The sequence below is a fragment of the Calypte anna genome, chromosome 3 (genome assembly GCF_003957555.1).
Source record: "Calypte anna isolate BGI_N300 chromosome 3, bCalAnn1_v1.p, whole genome shotgun sequence".
In the NCBI taxonomy this organism is placed as follows: Eukaryota; Metazoa; Chordata; class Aves; order Apodiformes; family Trochilidae; genus Calypte; species Calypte anna.
The window spans coordinates 15210404-15231908 of record NC_044246.1 but is presented as its reverse complement, the minus strand read 5'-3'; the positions used below and the strand labels follow the sequence as shown (position 1 = coordinate 15231908).

The following is a 21505-nucleotide window of genomic DNA, read 5'->3' as shown; positions in this document are numbered from 1 at the left end:
CGCTGGGATAGGAGCTGGGCAGCATCGAGGAGACTCAGTGTCCCTCCTTGCATAGAGAAGGGAGCCCCGAAGTACTTCGGCGCTCCGGGGAAGACAGGTGGGGAGAGGAGATAAGGAGGAGGCCGCTGTGCGGACAGCTCCAGAACCCCCTGCTAGATACTCAGGCCGACTTCGGGATTCCCTCCGCAGTGGGTGGGAAGGGGGAGGTGCCGGGGACCGGTCGGGTCCCCTGACCGACGCATCCCTCCTCCCGTCGGGCGGCCCCGCTCCCGCCCCCGGCACAGCAGCTTCTTCAGCCCTGGGGCGGGGGTGGCGGCAGCATCGGGGCCGATGGTGGCGGCGAGGCAGCAGCAGCGGCGTTGGTACGGGGTGCCGGTGCTGCTGGCGCTGTACTTGGGTTATGTGGGGCTGGGCGCCGGCGTGCTGCAGGCGCTGGAGCGGCCCGCCGAGATGCAGGTGGCCCAGCACCTTCTCCAGGAGCACTGGAAGCTGCTCGCCAACTACACCTGCCTGCAGGGCCCCGCGCTCCAGCGGCTCTTCCAGGTGAGTCCGGGGCTCTGCCGGACTCTCCGCCCGGCCCAGAGCTGCTGGGAGAAGCGCTGCCTTCTTCGGGGAGGCGGGGGAGGCAGAGAGCGGGACACCGACTTCGGTTGCAAGTAATTTTGAAAAAATAAAACATTTTTTTTCCCTATTTGCATCTAGGCGTACACATAATCCTTACCCGAAAAAACTGCCCACAGGGTGGAAAAAAGTTAGCTTCCCGGGAGCAGGGGAGCGCAGCGCCGTGAAGCTCTCTGTCCCCGGGCGTGCTGGACCGGCCTGGGGCTATCGCCCAGTACCTCGGTAGCTTCTGACAAAGAGTTTGCCTTGTTCTCAGCTGTCCTCCCACAAGCTGAGGCATTTGCGAGTTTTTAAGTGATGTGTCTCGCAGGAAGACGGTGAACGGAGCTGCCCGTTATGTGATAATTACCCGGGGTCAATTGCAGGTGGTTTTGGTTTGCTGTTGAACTTTCATAGAATGCCTTGCAGCATGTGGCGTCTCGTATGTAGTCAATTCTAATGTACAGCCTTTTTCGTGGTAAGTTTAATTGGGTTTTATACTGGTGTAAGAATTTTTCAGTTTTCCACTTCTTATTTAAAGGGAAACTTAAAAAATCTTGGTAATATAATTTAAAATATTCTTTAGAATGTTTTTGACAGTATTTGCAGCATGGTTACAAAATGTAAAGCAGGACCCAATTCAGTGTCATCAAAGTACAAGTGGATGCGTTTTATGATAAAGAGGCAAAATAAGCAAAGTGTGTTCTCTCCCTGTTAAATTTTAAAGAAAATCTACAGTGCTGAAGTGACTTGAATATTTATCCAGACCATTCTAGTTCAGTAGGCTGCTGGTGGCTGAATGCATATTGCTTCCTTTGGTCTATTTGCCTCAAATAGATGTTGCAAAAATCTAACTTCTGTTGTTTTTAAAGTTGTAAATAACTAACTTGTTTTGTTTGGTGGCTGACCATTGTATCTCAAAGGTCCTAAAAGGGTCTTGGACAGGCATTTACTTTTTTTTTAGCAGAGAGCAAAACACAGCAACCCATCAAATAGATGATATTGTCCTGAGTTGTAGAAGGGCTCTGGCATACAAAATTTTGCTGATAACCCATATCAGGCTTTCATCCCATGACTTTCTAGATGGCAAATTCTCTGAAGCAGTCAGCAGTACAAGCGTCAATATTATGTAAATTTGGTTCCTTGAAAGCTACTGTATTATCTACTCTTCAAATTTATACTGCACGCTGTGTACTGTGCTATCTGTGGAATATAAACAGAAGTGAGAAATACAGCAGAGAAGACAAGGCTGGCACTGCAAAAAGGCACTTCTGAGCCGAGCTTCATCCACCACTGGATGAACAGGGAGTGCTGGGCATGGCTGGTGACCAGGGGTTGGAAGGGTTTCATTGAGAAGGACAGAAGGAAGTTGATAGTAGTGGGGAGATGATGATCATCACAACTGAGCAGGTAGAAAGGTATTTCCAGTGTTCTGATGTCTTGTTTTAGTGTAGGGTGATCTCTACTAATTCTTCATACTGTGTGGTAGTCAAGGGAGTAAGAGTGACCCAAATCCCTCCAGACCAGACACTGTTATAATATGTCATGGGAGTACTTAATTGTGACCTGAGGAAGTTGAAGAAGTTTTATTCTAGTTTACTGAGTGTCAGTGCATACCTTCAGGCTTTGAGAAACCCTAGTCTGATCTTGAATGGCTTTCTGTGTTGTTTTTTAATAGCTTTCCAGTGAGAAATTAATTTTAAACAGATAATCCACCTGACTGCTTTTCTACACTCTTCCAATTTCGTGTGTAGCAATTGCTTGGATACTGTAAGCTTTTTTTTTAAAAAAAAAGTTTTCTGTGCTATGAATTGTTATTGCAGTAAATTGCACATAGTTTATCAGGCAGTGTCATCACTAGCCTTCTTCAGATAACAAACTTGTATTCTAGATACACAGTTGATTACTTGCTAATTAAAAAAGACATAAAGAGTGTTTGTGAAAACATAAAGCAGTGTGTGAATTTTAATTGCTTTGACATTACTGGCAATTCCTCATTGTTTTCTTACAGCTCTTTCATTCTCGATAGTTATAAACTCTGTTTATTTTAAGTGTATAGGGGCCAATATGGAATAAAATCCCAGTTTGCTAAGCAATATACAAACATAAATTTACAACCTCTTTATCACTTAGTTCCTAGTTACCAACCGGGAGTGCAAATCCGCTGTTCCAGCTTTTGCACAGATGGAGAGCAATAGAGAGCTAAGAGGGGAGCACAGCTTGAGGATGTGCAGGAGGGAAAGGCAAAGAAAGGCAAACAGATCATGCTGTGGTAGCTATACCAGCCAGTTCTCATTGAGCAATTTCTATGGCTCAAATCCTTTCTAGAGAAGAAATAACACTTGTCTGTTAACTAGAAAATTAAGGCAGGAGTGGGACATAGCTGACCAATAATAAAAACTGAACAGCAGAGGAGAAAGTGTGTGACCTCTCTGGTGGTGGGACTGTGCTTCCCACAGGTGGTTGTTTTGCCTGCAGAGACTGGTGGGCTCTTCCCCTGTGGGGTGTTGAACAGTTTCACATTTCCTAAGTAGTTCAGGTTAGCATATATGTATGTTTTATGTGTAAGTAAATAATGCGTGCTCATTTGTTAGTGTCTGTTTATATGGGGAAGGCTGATTTGCATTTTTCTTTTGTGTTCTATATTTAAAACAAAGACATCATAGGGAACAGGAGAGGGATTCTGGCCACATGTTCCTCTACTATGCATCCTCCAGTGACATTTAATCAAGGCATAGTTGGGTTAACAAAACTAAACTGAGCTATTTTTCTGATGTTGTATACAGTCTGTGACATGAACATGCATTCATCAGGAACAAGATCGAAAGCAATCAGTTCTTTCAGAGCCATTAAGCAAAGTACCAGGAATGTGCTATCAGTCATCTTATGCATATTGTGGTGGGTTTCACATGCAAGAATTATTGCCTGTGAGGTCACATCAAAGGAAATTCTCAGTAATAAGGATTGCAGGTACTGTACACAGATGCAGAGACAAGGCAGGTTGCAGGTGATATACCCTCCCTAAAGTGAAGAACAGTGTCTAGACTTTGCTGGGGTAAAGTATGTAAGAGTGTCTGTCAAGGCAAAAATTATGTTTGTTCCAGTTTTGGGAAGTGTCCAAAGAGTGAGGCTGCACACAAAGATGGCACTTTCTGTACTGGCATCTCTCAGAGTTGTGGCCCTCTGACCTTTTGGGGACTGGGAGTTACCTTGGCACACAACTGAGTTTGATATTCTTCTAGTGCATGAGTTTCTCTGTTTTGTTGGCCTAGTATGAGTGTATATGTAGCTCTGCTTCAGCTGAGCTCTCCTCCAAACTCTCTCCTTCTCCTGCATAGTTTTCAGTGGTTCCAGACACCAGGGTAGCTATAGACACTGTACTTTTCAGAATATCTTTACTCGGATGATTTGCCAAATGACCAGACTTGGAACAGAGCATCCTTTTCACACTATTCTTCGTTTTTTGTTATGAACTTTTTTGTTGCCATATATGTATTTTGCCTAATACAGCTTTTTCCTGTATTTATTGTTTCCATTGTTGTAGATGCATAATACTATTTAAATGCAGTTACTTACAAGAAACGGGGAAGGAGGAAATAAAAAGTGAGTTAAATTAAAACATTTTTTCTGTCTAGGAAGGTATAAGGTGTAGTGAATGGATCTATTTTAAAGGGCATGTGATAAACTAAAAAACCTGCAGGTGGATCTAGATACTGTTATCTCCAAAGTCAATAGCTACAGCTACATAAAGAGATTTAGTTCATGTTTACCAGAGCAATGAGATTCCATGTGACTGAAAGATCCACATCAATACCTTGGCTTGCACTGACATTGAACCAGCAGAGATTTGTGCCAGCTGTCAGGAAGTTCAACCCTGCAAGTACAGTTTACTAAAACCATCTTGTCCACAGATGATACAGCAGTGAGTGTCTTTTAAGGGGTGAACATGAGAGATCACATGTTGGTAATAAGAGACTTCAAGAAACAGCATTGAGTCTTGGTATTATGAAGCAGTGACCTCCATATGGAAACCCCTTTGGTCAAGTATCCATTGGCTTGTTACAGATTAAATAGGGTTAATCTCTCTTCTCAATTTCCTTATCAAAATGTGCTACTGTTGTGTTTAAGTTATAGCTAGTTTGTTCTTTAGACCTATTAATTAAAAAAAGTCTAGGGGTATCTTACCAAGAGTGTACATTCTCTGTTTATTATAACCTAATATACAACACCTTTGACAGAAGTTGTTAAAGAGAAAATCATTCTAAGGCAGTAGGCATATAGTATTCTTTAAGACAACAGGCTAGTACTGTTTTGTGGGACTTTTTGGAACATGAGCAAATGTAGCAAGTTGAAACTAACTGATAAGTCTCAATTACCTTTCTGACCAGGAGTGTTTGAGAAATACTACTAGTAGTAGGTGTCTAAAAACCAGGGGCTGCGTTCTAAAAAGAGAAGTGGTAATTCCTCTCAGTTTGAACTTGTAGGTTACTATTACAAGCACTTGTTCATCATACTTTGTTTTTTAAAGTCAGATGAAAGAAATAACTACTAGACAAAGAACTTACTGATTTTACAAAGGTGGTGCAATGCATCCTCTGCTCTGTTCTGTAGGTTGTACAGGTGGCTCCTCTCAAGTGTTACAGCCCAGCTCCCAGGTCACTTTATCACTGGGGTTTGGGAAGTGACTGGAATTCAGTGACACTTTGTCCCATGTATCATGCTGTAGATTGTTCCTTGATATAAAAGCTTCCTTTTCAGAAAATATAGTAGTTCTTGAGAGGAGCATTGCTTACAGATCTACTGGACTTTATAATATCTCTTCCTCCATTTCTGCTGAGAAGTAAGTCTAGGTGAATTCTAGAAATGGCAGTGCAAAGTAGAAGTGTTTTTGTTCAATCAACCATTAATTGTCTATCTGCTTTGTTGCTGTGTCAAAGGCTGATTGTAGATATTATAATGAAACTTCTTTTAATCTTTCAAGAAAAATGAAAAAAAAAACCCCACCAGTATCCTTCTCTTTACCCTCTCAATCTTTTAAACATGGCATCGGTGGCTCTTTCTTCCTTACCCTAATGTATGTGACATTTCTCCCAGGGATGTTGGTTTATTTAAGTAGCCTCCTATTGTAAAATGTGTTCAGTGGTCTCTATATCAGGCTGTGATGGACAAATGGGACTAATAGTTGATGATATCTGGATGTTTGGTAACAAGATTTCACAAGGAAATCCTTAGCCAGAGGCTTACTGCTGAAGGCTTTGAAGACCTATCACGAAGGTGCAAAGTGCCTCAATCACAGAAACAGAAAATTACTGGCAAGCTGGAAGTTTACTGCTTGCTCTTTGCCAATAAGTGCCTGTAATAGTTACATGGTACCTTCTTCCTATTGAGAGAACTGCAGGACCATCTCATGCCTTTTTGTGGAAATACCTTGGCTAACAGAATATCTTTGAGACAAAAGCTGTATTTTCTGGCAAGTAGCATTAACCTCACGGATAATTAAGACAACCATTCTTAAGACATATAACTAATAAATCACCTCCAAGCAATTCTGAGCACCTATGGGTGCTTTGTCTCTGGATCCTAAACCATGTAGAATGGGAGTGGTGCAATGGTATGAAATAAAACATTCAGTGTCTTGACTCTGCTGCTTGGTGCACATGTAAGGTCATGTGCAGGCTGCTTGTTTCCTTTCTGCATGGAGAAATTCCCATTTCTTTGGGCCAGTTCAACCACAGTTTCTTACAGCCCGAAGTTTTTCTGGTTTTAAAAACTTGTTGTTGTGTAAAGTTGTCATCTGCTGCAATGGTACCAGCAGGACATCAGGCAGGAGAAAGGACAACAAATCTGCTGCACATGTAGGTGTTCAAGTTCACGTTCATGCATGTTCAAGACTGACTGCATAGAACTGTAGAGCTCACAGAATGGTTTAGGTTAGAATGGACTTTAGGCATCACCACGGTAAAGAAGGTAAGTTTGAGAGAATAACAAGCTTTTGGCATCAAATTAAAATACCAGTTTCTAGAGGGGGAAAATTCAGATCATAAATTTCCAGTGTCTCCCTTGCCCTATGGTTTAGTTGAGGACTTATCCTGTATATTTATGGGGTCTGTGATTCCTAACTAGGCTATTTTCTGCAGAACTTCTTATACTTCTTAAACCTGAGGTCAAGTATTGTCAGAGATGGAAGAGAGGAAAGAAAGGTCAGAACCTGCATCCCATACATCCTGACTAATCCTGGTGCAGATAACAGTCCTGGAGGAACACTGGGGATGAGTGTTGGAAGGAAATTACACACAAAGTATTCAAAATAAATCCTGCTGCAGGCTTCCTGATATAACCTGTTCTGTTTGTTTGCTTGTTTGCAGTTCCTTTATGTCATGTCTTGTACTGCATAACTTTTTGTGTGAGTTGCCCACTCAAGTTATGGCAACAGTTCACAGAAGGAACCATAATGGGATATAGTGTTTGGTCCTTAGCCCTTTTCAGAGCAAGGGCTGTCTGCTGTCTTGTGCAAAGAGCATGTTGTCAGACTTTAATAGATTGTAACTTGACCCTGAATGGTTTAAATTGCCTTGAGTTATGAGTAAAGGAAGACATTTCTGATTAAGTCAATATCAAACTCTTTCTTATATGGAAAGATATGTTGATCTCTCAGCTGCTTATTGCTCTCAATGTGAGAACTAGAAGTGTTGTCCTTCAACAGGGTTCTTCACCTGCTGTGCAAAAAACACTCAACAGGCAAATAACTCAAGTGGAAACATTTCTTTTATTCCAGTTCTATGCAGAAAAGGATTCTGGGAGATAATTTGCAAAGCTAGCACACCTTTTGAGAAATAAACAGGGTCTTGTATATAAAACAACAAAGAGAAACTACAATATAAGTGATTGGTTACTCATTTGCCACTCCTAACTTGCATGATGTTTACAATTTTTTCTCTAGGATGGGGCTGTCTCTATAGGGGTGCACCACCAAGATGTGATGCCCTCATCATCATCAACCACACAAGCTCATGTAGTGGCCCAACCTAAAATCTTGAACTGTTAACCCTTTCCTTTCTACAACAGTAGCTCTGGAGAAAAGAAATAATGCTTCTGGTAGTTAAGCTGCTGCTTGGGTCTATAGAAATGGTTCTTAATTCACAGCCCTGTATAGTTGAGTATACATCACTAACATCATGCTACATGAGTAAAAGGGGACAAAACTTCCCTGCTTTGCAGGCTTGAAGTGTTGGCTTTCTTGATAGATGTTTAAACTACAGCTGCTTTATAAAAGCCACAGCTGATGCAAATCTGACCTGAACCTGATTCCTTTTATTCTCAATGGTAAAAGCTGTATAAGCAGCCTCACCCTTAGGATAGGGGTGATATTGTTGAGTGTCTGCATGCCTGTCTTAGAGGTTATTAATTTTATATATTCTTATGTTACACTTTGCGTCCAAGGATAACCAGCTTTCAAGGATTCATGGTCAGTGGGTGTGAAGTGTTTACTGTATATGCTGTGATTAGTGTTTTGAGCACAACTTGATTCATTGTCATTAGCTTTGTTGATGTATAGTCAGATGTGACAAAACATCTGGTATCTTATTTTGGCATAACTCTGCACACTTAGCATAGTGACATCTGAGTCTTTCCTGATGGATTGAACAGAATCAGTCATCAAGTTAATTTAATCCATTTGTTTACATTTGTAGTTCTGATGTGGAAGCATATTGCCCAATACTGGACATGCAGCATAGTTTTCATCTCCTATGTAACACTATATATATTCCTTCCCCAGTATAGACAGGGGTCCCGTATCATTTATATGTGTATATATGTTCATTGTTCTGGGAATTTTGCCATCAGAATACCCCTTCTGGAAACACTTTATTTTACTGATTAATGTATCATAAGGCATTCCTCTATTGAAGGGGAACAGCAGAGTCAGAAGTAGTGGCATTTTGCTTTTTTCATCAGCTGCCCCTGGAAACAGCAGCCATGTGAACTCGCCGTAAAGGGGCTCCTGGAATCTCATATTATTGTCTCTTTGCAGGGTATCATCCAAGCCTACAAGAGTGGCATAACCCTCCAGGGAAACACCACCAGCCTGGGCAGGTGGGACTTCAGTGGGTCTTTCTTCTTCTCCATATCTGCAATAACAACCATAGGTAAGAGTTATCTGCTTGCAGAGCTGCCTTGGAAGTGGTAAAGGAGTGGGCATGAGAACCTGTGCTCAGAGCCCAGGACACTGGACACTGCTCCAGCCCTGAGGGACCTCTTGTCTGTATCATTTGTTGTGCAGGAGGTAAGCACCTGTGAGCCCTAAAAATGCTTTATCAGTGCCAGCACAGTAATGGTCTCTAATTAGAGATGCCAGGCTAATTAGCTCAGCAGATACCCCTTTCAAGTTATTCAGCTTTTGGGGCCTGGGCTGGTACCATTTCGTGGTGCCTGCACTGCCTGTACTTTCCCAAGCATAGTGCTCGTTGAGAGGTCTGAGGTGAATTGTGCATTGAAGTTTTTCTCCTCAAAAAGAGAGAGACTTGGAATAACATTTTCTTTTGACTCTTTGGAGGCTGAACTTATGAATTATTCCTTCTTATTGCTGCCTGTATTGGATGAGAAGCTGCTTGTTTAGATCAAGGTCAAATAGCTGGATAAATGTAACAATTCAGTTGAGTGAGTTTTCAGATGTAGTTGAGTATCAAATAAATCTCTTTTCTGATTTGTATTGAACATGTCAGCTCTCCTAAGTACTTTTTTTAGATCATGAATTTTCTTTGTGCACCTAGGTGGAACATACTCTTTATTTCTCTGCTCATTATAGAAAATAAATTTACTTCAGAACACTAAGCCCCCAGCCAAGTGTTTAGAAAGAGGGAGGTTTGGTTATTTGTTGTTTTTGCATGGAGGTGAAGGGGAAAGGAAACCCCAAAACCTTCCCTTGGCTTTCTACCCTGCTCTTTTCCCCGTGGAGTGTTCTGGTTGGTAACTGTGTTGGCTGTGTTGCATTTCCAGGTACAGGTTGTACCAGATGATGGCAGTGGAGGCTCATGAGACAGGCTGCGGGTTTCCACCGGAGAGCCTGGGCACTTCTTCCAGCCTTTGGTACAAAGCAGCATCTGCTCGTAGCTGCTTTGCTTGCCTAAAATAATTAATCCTAATTTCTAAGCTGTCAGAGTGACTGTTTTACCACAGCTAATTAAGTTAGCGACATACAGGGAGAATCAAATTTGTCATGTTAAAATATTAAGGGGGGTTGTGATGATGGCACTAAACATTTCTGGCTGTTAGTCCCTGTAAACCTAAGCAACTCTTTTTCCTTCAAAGTCCTTGCCCTCATGGAGGTGTGGGGGGAATAACTTGATAGCAGGGGCAAAGAGCCAAATATTACAGTGCTCTATCTTATAATTTTAAAACTGATGCTGTCACTCTAGGCACTTGCTCATGACTTTTCAATTGCTGAGTTGAGAATCCCATACAAGTCACCTCTAAGCAGAGAACTCCAGACAACTGAGCACTTGAGTTTGCTTTTTCAAGTTAAACAGGTAATTGCTTTTTTGGATAGTGTCTTAGTATTCCATTGATACCAAGGTGTTGTAGAAGAGAAAAAGACAAGTTGGTCTGACAGAGCCTCACCTTGAATCTGTTACCCACCCACTGCCTGTATGTGTGTTCTTCAGAGTGGCTGGTGCAGCCTTATTGACCCAGGCATCACTATATAACTGAGAAGGGTAATTGATAATGTCAATTAAAAAGACCAGGTCCTTTCCAAAGAACTCAGATTCAGAGGAGTGATACACAGTAGGAAGGCATGGCTTTGGGGGTAAATAACAGTTGAGAAAGTTTTTTTTTGAAGGATTTGTGGAAGGTTTTATGTCCTTATGTGGCAAGGAATGGCTGTGAGTGTGGAACCACTGAAAGCAGATTCAGTTTCACAAGATTAATATACAGGATTTTAAAAATCAAGGCATTCTGGCAAATAAGTTCAGGAAAGGTAAACTGGTAATAGAGAAGATAGTTTCTCAGGAAATTTGGGGTACTACAGGATTTTGCTGAAGAATCTGTATGGGCTCCATATTTTCAGGCTGCTGCAAGTCCTTCTTTGTCTTATTTTTTTCATGGTCATTCTCTGCAAATAATGCTGTTCTTGCCTTGCTAGCCTCTTATGTGTTGCAATGTCTTTGTGGCTTTTTCATCAGCTATTTTTTCTTTAGTCTTTTCAGACAACATGGCCAAAGCCATTATGGTTTTTACTTTCATCACTTTTCTTTGAGCCATTTTTTTTTTTCACTCTATCAGCTTCTGTTTATGTCCTTTAATGCTTGGTGTGTTTCTCAAGTCCTCACCAGAACACACTCGCTAGGATATGGGAAGGGACTTTTAGCTTTTCTCCCAATTAATACCAATTGAGGGACATTAGGTTCTTCCCCCACTGACACAGTTTGAATCCCAATGTCTCCTGTTGCAGCATCTTCTGTATTGTACCCTTCCCCCATTTAAATGAGCACCTCATCCATTTCCCCTAGTGACTAAAAGCAGTATGCAAATTTTTCTTAAATAGCAAAAAAAAGTTGTAAACTGCAGGCTGGACACACTTGATACCCTAATAGCAAAGGTTTGAAGAACACATGTATGAACCCAGATCCATTTAAAGAAGTGTGCCAAAGCCTATGTAGTTTTTGGCCAGTCATAAGTGCAGTCCCATTACATTATAACTTTTGTGTGGGATGGGTAGCCCTGGCCTTCTGCTGATGGCTTCTCCCCACTTCTTTGCTTCTGTGCTTTGTTGCTGCCTTTTATATGTCATGTCATGTCATGTCATCCTACATCTTGTATGTTACTGCATTTTCTGAAAATGCTTCCATAGGAACCCTCTGTCTTCAGTGCCTTGAAACATCAGTTCTTTCAGATCTGTAGTACTAAATATGATTAAATAAAGTAACTAACTTGCTGACCCTATGCATGTCTTTATCCCTTGCTGATCCAAAGTTTCTCCTTCTGTGTTTACTCTCCTCCTAGTTAGTTTGTTTGGACTAACAGGGCAGAGGTCAAAACAAATTCAAAGTAGAGTACAAGATGAAAGTTCCTCAAGTCAAACAACTACTGGGTAGTGTAACTTCCAAGAAGGTGCTAGGGAAAGGATTTGTGGTGAGACTGAAACTTTCTGTGCTAGCCTGAGAGCTGAAGGAAGAGCATTGCCCTCTCTAGCCTGAATGTCCCCCTTTAGCTCAGCTGGGTGCATGCCATTAGCTAGTGCTGCCCTTACCAGTTACTGGTGGCAAAGCTAAATGCTCATTTGTATGAACCTCAAAGGTCCTTTTTTAAAACAAAACAGGGCAAGTAAACCACCCCAGAGTGAAGAAAGGCAGGGGAATTCAGACATTCCCTTCTCTGGTTAACAATGTAATAGATTATAACAGAAATCTCCTAAAGAATTAGTGAGGCAGTGAAGAGGTAAGGAAAGGCTGTTGAGTGAGGGGTAGTATTTGGTATCTGTAGCAAGACTTTCTCTTAAGACTTTGACCCTCTGTAGTGCTGACCAACATGTAGTGGAGCTCCTGAGAAATGGGCAGACTTCTACCCATTGCTTCTACCCCTTCATTGGGAAATCCAGTTAAAGTACCGTGATCTCAAAGTAGTTAAAATATGGAATAACAGCCTAGGACTGCTTTTATATTTAAATCCTTTATGGACCTCAGGGTTGTGTTGGGGAGTTCTCAGCTGAAGAACCCAGCACCTTTGTGTTGATCATTTTCCCTGTGCTATGGCAGCTGGCAGAGTTTCTGCACAGGCTTGGCCATGTGGGACATGGCACAATGGTCTGTGGGAGGTCACTGGTGAGTGTGGAAATAGCACTCACATCAACAGCCTCAGAGTTGTCTCTTGAGCACTGGCATCTTGGTTTGCTTTCCTTACTGATGACATTTTGTCCTGTTGACACAAAGCCTAATCCACAGCTTCCAGTATGCAGAGTACAAATGTAGCAAATATAAGACTGCAGGACTCCTCCCAAGCATTTTTCTAGCCTTTCACTTACTGAAGGAGTGTGCATCCAAATTTTGCTGTTTCCTGGAACTCCACAGGGTTAACACTGTTAACTCCATTCAAACACATTTTTCAGCCTACCAGCCTTAATTATTGGTGTCTCCATCACAGCAACAGCTAAAATGTGTGTCCCACACATACCCTGATTCAACCTGCCAGAGTCACAACAAGCTTCCCCAAATAAGATGCAGATCCTGAGATCTGCTACAACTAGCTTTTAAAATCACAATTTTTTTTTTTGGTTGTGTTCTTCATAAAGCTGAGATGCCAATGCAAGTACTTGTGCTGCTTGGGACTTCCAAGTCCTGTTTCTGTCTCTACTGTGATTGGGAGACCTTAGAAAAGTCATCCTCCATGGATGGATGAGTAGAAAATGACTGACTTCCCCTGTCAGGTGTTCTGGACTCAGTGGCTGTCTTTAGCTTAAGTATTCCTACACTTAGAGCAGACCTGGTGGGTATAATGTGAAATTTCTTAAGAACCTTGAGCAGCCAAGCACATTCATTTGTTTTATGCCTGTGGTCACAGGCATTTGAAAGCATGAGAAAGGACAGGAACCCCAGACTTGCTGGTGTTTAGTTTGAAGGTGGGTGGTACCTAATGACCTGAAAATCCTAATGCTTGTAAGGTTCATATGTTAATTCAGGTTTCCTGGTACCTCAGGATGTCTGGAGTCCAGCCTTCTGTTTAAAGTAGTCGCCTGTGAGGTCAGACCAGGTTACTGAGAGCTTTATGAGGGACATCTGGCTAAGTCAGGCCCATGCTCACATTTTTAGGAACCAGACAAACATCTTAAGTCTGAGTGACTTATGGATCTGATATTTTTCCACTTCGCTATATTGTAAGAAGACATCTTTTCCGTCTAAACTGAATATATTTTTCTTAATGTAACATTTGAATTAACCACAAAAAGAAACTTTCATTTATCCCAGAATAAAATACTCTGGTTACTTCTAAGGAGCACAAGGGAAAGAAGAGATTAGAGCCTCTGAAAAGTGTTAAAGGAGGAGCCAGTGGTGTGAGCAGCTCTGTATAGGAGACCAAGACCAGTATGCAATTTCTTCTTGTGCCTGAGAGAGCAAGATAGTGGCTTGCTGGAGATCACCCCAGCTGTCAAGTAGAGCATCTTTCTCTGAGTATTTAAACATGTAATGCAAAATAAAGTATTTTGAGCTCTGGTACAGCTTGTCCTTGTGGATAAGACACTATTGGCCTCATGTTGTGCACCAATAGATCTGTCACTAATGCTGGGCTGGCAGTTAAACAGATGACAGATGCTCTCTAACCTTTGGCCCTTCCAAGAAATAGAAGAAAATAAGGGAAAGAAACTATTGGTTAGAAACTAAAGTAAACAGTTTTAATGAAAAAATTGAAGAAAACAATGGAATATGTAAAAATATATACTAACATATGAAAATAATGTGCTTCCCTCATCCCCTAAAAAACACCAAACCTGCAGGAAAGTCCCAGAGCTCTTGGAGACCTGAGCTCCTAGCATCAGCAGCAGACAGGAATGGGGTTCAGGAACACAAGGATTCAGGATCAAAGGCAGAAGAACTGATGGTATCCTCATAGGATGCTGGCCATGGAAGAAGCCAGCTCTGACCCTCGTGATCCCTCAGCTTCATACTGAGTACGATGTGAATGGGATGGAATACTTGTTTGGTCAGTTTTGGTTTACCTGTCCAGTGGCTTCTCCATGCAGGAGTGTCACAGGTGTGACCCCTTATCCTTCTTTTTTTTTCTGATGCAACAGAAGGTTAGCAGAACCAAGCCATCACCTTGGTTTCTATAGGAGTAAATATAAAGCCTTTTTTTGCACAATGTTTTTAGCAGTAACTATAAGCATGGAGCATTATCAGTCCTAGGAGCAGACACTGAAGGATATGCTGTTAATTTCAGAAAGTGTAGCTACTAAAGAGACTTAACCGAAATGTAAAATTATGAAGAAGAGCTTTGGTTCTGTCTTGGCTCTAAACATGATGTTATGCTAAGCAAGTCACCTGACTACTGAGCTTTGCTGAGCAAAATGCTGTCAACAAGAACATTCTGCAAATTTGGGATTAGAATGTTCCTGTGGAAAGTGATGTCTTGTATCCAGTCAAGTAGGAGAAAGAATTTAACCAAATCTCCCCAAAAATGTACTTGAATGCTCAAACCACTGATCAAGTTATTGGTTAGAGAAGAAACACTTCCTCCAGCTTTTCTTTTTTGAAAATCTAATTCTGCTTTTTCCTACAGCTGAAATTATTTGGTGAATTTGCAGATGTTTTACAGCCTATGAAAGACATTTTTTTCATTCTAAGCACTTTTTACTTAAAATACCATTTTATGTCTTGGCAGTGAGAACAGGAGCCAAACAAACCTCCCATTGTGGGCATCAGGAAGTCACAGTTACCTCAGCTGAACTGGGGCATTTCTGCTAGGATACTGTCTCATGAATGAGATCTTTTACTAATAATCTGTTAATCAGACATCATTCTCCTTATATCTTATACCCAGGAATATAATGGGTAAGCAGGGCAGCACACGAGTTGAAGTATATGTATATAAAGATTTAGAAATAAAATTTTGGTTTCTTTCCTCAAAGGATGATTAAGCTAATTGTACTTTAAGTGTCTGTAGTTTCTCTCATTCTGAAGTAATCCAACTGCTTCAGTGAAAATGTTTACACTTTGACTCTTGTGTAGTTTTTAAGTGTCTCTCAGTGTCTTTTGGTGCAGGCATGTACCAAGTGATACTGCAGCAGCTGGCTCACCAGGGATGTGAAACAGTGGACTACCATGTAGGGTTTTTTTAATCTTCAGACTTGGTTCAGAACTCTTAATGTATAGCCCATAAGAGTATGACGCTGATCACCCTCGTTCCACTTACTCAAGAGGGTGAGTTCTGTTTACCCACACCTGCTTGAGTTTTTATAACAATTGAGGTTTATGTACAGCTATGTTGGCTTTTGTTTGTCTAGTCCTAAGGCAAAGATGTGTCATTAGCCAGCTAAAAATTGCTGGCCATTTTGTGTAATCTGAGGTCTCCTGTGCTGTTTGATCAGACTTTGTATCCTGCACAAAAATCTAATGGGACTTGGCTTTTTGGCATATTTACAGCAACTGCTCACCAAGTCTTCAGGAAATTGTCTTGAGTGGCTAAACCCAAGGGGAAAGGAAGTTAGAAAAATAACATGCAAAGCATATCTGCTGTTTGGTGTGCTGGGATTACTGTGCCCATTGAACCTTCTTACATCATTTATTTTGCTGCTCTTAATGAAATGTAATGTACAGCTTAACCTTAGATGTGGGGTTCCCAAAATCCTGAAGGCTTCTGTGCTTCACACAATGCCCTCAAATCATGGACCTTTCTTCCTTGCTTATTTAATGTTTTTCTCCAGAGATTGGATAACATGGAAAGCTATGGTAAAAAACTGCCCAAGTTACTGCACATTATTTTTAAACTTTATAGAAGGAAAGGAGAGGAAAAAGCAAAACAAAACAAAAATATACCTAACACCTTTGGGAATGGCTGGCCATAAATGAATATGACTCATACATATACATGTATGGTCAGACTCCTGCCTTACAGTAAATGCTTTTTCTCCTGGATCCAAATCCACCTGCAACACACTCTAACTCTGTAAAAGAAAAGCTGGAACCAATCCACTGAAATGTGACAGCCTGTGTGAACCATATGGCATCAGGCACACATTTCTTAAATTCACTTAGATGGGATCATCTACCAGATGTACTTGCCTGCATGTCTCTCATTTATCACACCTGTTTGTCTAGAAATGGTGAAAGCTATTAAAGGTCAGCAATACATGGGGGGAAAAAGAAGCATGTAATCAGTTGTGGAACTGCCCATAAGAGAAGAACATAGCACTGAAATTAAGGCTGTTGTACAGTCTTAACTTTGTCCCCTTTGTTTAGACATTGTTTTGAAGTACAGTCAGTTATGTAAGAGCATCCCATTCTTTCTGGGGGATGCTCTGCCTCCTGTCAGATGTGGGCTGCTGGAGCCAGTGCATGGGAGGTTTCTTATGTCTTACCACATACATTAAGCCTGTGGCTCACAAATCACTGATGCCTAAAAGTAGGGAGGGAAAGTCCTCCAGAGAGTAAAATTTTGAGTTTGTAGGGGGTAGGAATGAAATGAAAATGCAGCTTAAATCCATACTGTGCAGCAGTTTGCTGCCAGACCTTTTGCTGGGAGTAGTTTGCTGGTGCATGTGCACAATTAACTGTTTGCAGAATTGTCTGTAAGGAGAAATTTTCTTGGTGCAAAACTTGACCCAGAAGGTGTAGATATCCAAGGTCATAGCTGCACATCTTTCTATGTTGTTGGTCAGTTGCTCACTACAGTTGTTGTCATGCAGAGATTAGTGAGGGGATGGACAACCAAGTAACTTGGTGCTCTCACTTCCCTCAGATACAGAGCTCAGCCCTTGGACCTCTCCCTCCTGGGGCTGCTGCCTTGCCCTGAAGCTACACCACCTGCACCTGTGGGAGCAAGGTGTGAGCTGTGGGAACATCTCTGTGCATGCCCTGCAATAACTGTTGAATGTTTCTAGGAAGGGATGGCATTATTTGAGGTCAACAGATAAGCTTTGCTGGTGTATGGTAGTTTTGTATATGGACATACAGATTTCTTATATAGAGTGGAGTTGTCAAGCCATAGGTCTCTGACTGGCTAAGTCACTGTTGAGGTGTTTGTCATGTGCTGACCCTCCCGCTGTCTTAAAAAGCATTCTGTAAAATAAAACAAAGTTGAACTTGACTTTCCTGTGGCACAGAACACTTGAAATTAAAGAAGTGCAAGTACCTGCCATTTTTAAAAGAAAATATGGGGAATAAAGACAAATGGGATGTTGTACCTGTGACAGTCTCAGGATACAAGCAAGGCAGTACCTGTTAACAGACAAGTTCATATCAATAGTAGAAAAAGGCAAAATTTCAAATGTAGTGGTTGTTTTTTTCATTCAGTTCTGAAATTGAAGTATTTTTAAATATAACTTATCCATCTATGTTTACTCTAGGAAAACATTTTGACAATTTCAGCTTAAGGTATATGTGCTGCTTGGGGTACAAAAGAGCAAGGAGGAAGTATTAAGTTCAATGGTCCTATAGCACAAAGGTAGCAAAAGTTTGTTGTTTTAGTTAACGCAGTGTTGTTGTGATTCAGAGACCACCTGACAGTCACACAGGATCATTTACCAGCAACCCCCGTGCCCGCAGTGCTTACAAAAACTGAACTCAACGGAAGTTTTGCATTTACGTCAAATCCCAGCCAGGACAGTGGGTAGCAGAGAGGAAATTCACTGGTAAATAGAAAAGGAACTAAACAAAATTGGCAGGGGAAGAAATGTTATTTTTTAGCCTACAATAGGATATGACTAACAATGGATGTAACTTAATGTTATTTATAAAAAAAGGTCGTTTTGGAACAGTGACCTTCTCATCTAATTTCTGTAGAAGATGGAGATTGACTCCTCCAGGGATGGAGGGCAAGGAAAGAGTATTTTAGATTTAATGCTTTATTCTCTCTCTACCTAGGCTATGGGAACCTGAGCCCCAGCACTGCAGCTGGTCGAATCTTCTGCATTGTGTTTGCACTCTTTGGGATCCCCCTGAACCTTGTGCTCCTGAATGAAATTGGGCAGCTGATGCTGTTAGGGGTTCAGCATTGTGCCCATCGCCTAGAGGAATTGTTTCACTGGCAGGTAAGCAATGTGTATGCCTCACCCTCAAGCTGAGGAAAGAAAAGACAGAAAGGGCATGGTCTGGTATTTGGGATCCTCTGCCTAACAGCAACAGCCTGCCTAGCTACTTGGGCAAAAAGGCAATAATACTCAAAAATAACTGGAAGCAAATAAATTTAGTTTATGACAGCCTGATGTGGTGCCAGATAAGGTTGTTTATTAATTGAGTTTCTGTGATGAATGACTTCCCCTACAGCAATACAAGTACCAGATCCTTACAGCCGTTCACAGTCCTAGGATATCTGGTCTCTTTATCATCAGTACTAGTTTGAATTGGACATGTAAATTACATGGGAATATTTGTGGAATAGGCTTTAAACTGGCATGAATTTAGGACTCATGAAGGTAATGTCCAGATTGTGTTGCCTAGGAGAGCCACACCACTTATTCTACTGGAACATCATGTGGGTTTTTTTTTTGTGGAGTCCAGCGGGACTTTCCCTGCCATCTTTCTTGTGGTAGTATCTCCTTTTTTTTCTTTTCTTTTTTTTTTTTTTACTTTTTACTAGAAAAAAGCTTCCCTCCTGATTAAGACCTGTGCGCTGGTAACTGGCTTGTTACTGTTCCTTCTGCTGCCTCCCTTGCTGTTCTCTGAGAAAGAAGGCTGGTCTTACGAAGAAGGCTTCTACTATTCCTTCATTACTCTCAGTACTATAGGGTTTGGAGATTATGTGATTGGTGAGTAGTTCACATTTCATTGCTTTTACCTAGTAAACATCAAAGCTTATGTGTGGGATACGAAGCTCCCATCTTGCCAGCTTTACACCACTAACAATCCACAGACCTGATGATAAATATGTTGTGGTAGGCATTTGACATGTTGGAGAAGACATGATTTCTGAGATAGCAACCTGTGGAAGAGCAAACAAGTTGTTTTCCAGTCAATGAGTATTCTTCCAGCATTCAGGTGATCTGTCTAGTGTGCTGCAATGCTGTTTTAAGCAGATACTACTCTGTTTCACCATTCAGATAATGACCATTTCCTCTGTCAACAGCCCAGACAACTGCTTTCTAAAAGGCAGTTTAAGTCACTTAGGTGTAGACTGTCAGGCACCAGGCACAGCCTACTTTTGGTTGCCAAAACCCTCTGCTAGAGGAAATGGGTTTGGACCCATGCCTGATGCATTTGCTGAAGCACAGGACACACCTTTTTGATAAAGACTTTCTCATTAAAACCAAATTGGTTATAGAAGTGCATGCACTCTTGAATCCCTGAGAGACAGAAAGACTACAACATATTTGTATGGGGTTTTTATTTTCTTCATAGTGTTTGCTTAATGCTTAGAGAATTTGGTGGAGGTTGCCTTATGACTTGTGTATAATCCATCAAAGTTATGAGTAGAGATTGTGTAGGCACACTTAAACGAGCTGGAATCAAGTTAGCTTGGGTAAGGGTAACAAAAGCTACTGAGTGCAGCATTTCCCTGTGCTTATTTTATAGGTAATGCTGAACTTCTCTCAGCTTCTGATAACTAATTTTGATCTTCTCTAGTGCACCTCCTACACTTCCTTCACCTGTGTGGTACCTCTAACTGGCATACCACCATATGTACACTGGGTTCACTATGGGAATAACTGAATATGTGGTATAACCATGGAATGTGGTATGTTATTCCCTAATGTGGAATAACAGGGATATGTGGTACGTAGAGGCCAAGCCTTGCAATCCGGTATTTGTGGTTTGTTTTAACTTAAAAATCAGCAGGGCCAGGGCATGGTTTCAAGTGACTGTCTCTACTTTGTGGCTGTCACAGTGTTTTTCCACTAGTGTGACCTCTGACACTGTTCTGGACCAAGTAAATTCCAGGTGATATCACATTCCAGGAGTGATGTCCAATGTTAATTTCAGACATGGTTTTTCTTTTTTGGAGGAAATATAAGCTAGGCTGTGGCACTTGGATCTAAAGTCATAAGGTGATTCCTAGCTTCTTTTAGTTAGTAATATTGATGTAGCTTCTCTTACTGTTAATTTACACACTTGGTAATCCCTTCTATTGGACATAGGGTGCCATGTAAGTCCTAAAATGCTTCTGATCTTCTCATCCTCAAGACTGCACCTATCACATTGGTCTCTGTTGATAAAGCATTCTTCTTGGAAGCCTCAAATAGCCTTTCCTTCTGCTTGGTTTTATTATTTAGAAGAAACTAATAGATTAATTACTAGTACATACTAACACAGCATTTTGATGCTGAGCAATAAATAAAGAAGTAAAACTGTGTGCACAAATATGAATATTGACAAAGATGTAATTTGAGATTATTTTTTTTTCTTGCTAACAAGCAATTTTTACAGTTCCTGGAGGGTTCTAGCTGTTGCTGGTATGTGCTTATAGCATCATAGATCTATATGCTTACAGCTTATAGATGCTTATAGCATCTGTTCTTATGCTAAGTAGATGGCATACTCATGTTTTATGCCGAAGAGGCTAATATTAGATCATGTTTCCACTGTCTTTGCTTTACATGTAATGCCTCCTTTGAGAAACTTGAACCAATCTAGAAATGTTTTGGGTGATTCTCTTGTAGGGATGAACCCAGATCGCACCTATCCAGGCTGGTACAAGAACATAATCTCTCTGTGGATCCCTTTTGGGATGGCCTGGCTAGCACTGGTTATCAAACTTTGCATCAACTTTTTAGAGAGCTCCAGTGACATCTGTCAGTGCAAAAAGAAGAGCACAGAGATGGTAGAAGACCTCATGGATGGCAGCAAAACTAATATAACAGGACTTCATAATTTGGAGATCTGCAATCACAAAGACACAAAAGCAAAAGGACTGGATGAATCTCACAGCTACCCAGCTCCTAAAGAAGCACAGTAGGGAAGAAATACACCCCTTGGTGTCTCTTAGATTGTAGTGGACCAGAGATGCATCACTTAGAAACACGAGAATGGAGCTTCCATGATGTTCACATAGGGTGCAACCTTGCTTACTGAACTTGAAATGCTTCTATTCTGAATTGAGCAATGACAAAAAAGCACCAAGAATTACGAACAGGATTCTTGGTAAAGAGTAGATTTACAGAGATATTACCTATCCTTCCACCTCAATGTATGAGGTGTACTTTGACAGCTGTATGCAACACTAGCTGTTGTCCTTTTCTTTGCATGCAAAGGTCTTGTAGTTT

The 21505-nt window shown here is 41.2% G+C and overlaps 1 protein-coding gene across 1 annotated transcript; it reads left to right on the top strand.

Moving 5' to 3' along the window:
- The first annotated feature begins 330 nt into the window (after positions 1–330).
- KCNK17 (potassium two pore domain channel subfamily K member 17) lies at positions 331–21198 on the top strand. Its single transcript, XM_008495604.1, has 5 exons — positions 331–543; positions 8633–8747; positions 18171–18337; positions 18886–19054; positions 20903–21198. Exons 1-5 carry the CDS (start codon positions 331–333, stop codon positions 21196–21198), a joined length of 960 nt encoding a protein of 319 aa, XP_008493826.1.
- Positions 21199–21505: the final 307 nt, after the last annotated feature.

Coding starts and splice junctions, on each gene's coding strand:
- KCNK17 (XM_008495604.1), top strand. CDS start 331: ATGGTGGCGGCGAGGCAGCAGCAGCGGCGTTGGTACGGGGTGCCGGTG. Junction 18,338..18,885: donor AGGAATTGTTTCACTGGCAG/GTAAGCAATGTG, acceptor ACTTTTTACTAG/AAAAAAGCTTCCCTCCTGAT. Junction 19,055..20,902: donor GTTTGGAGATTATGTGATTG/GTGAGTAGTTCA, acceptor ATTCTCTTGTAG/GGATGAACCCAGATCGCACC.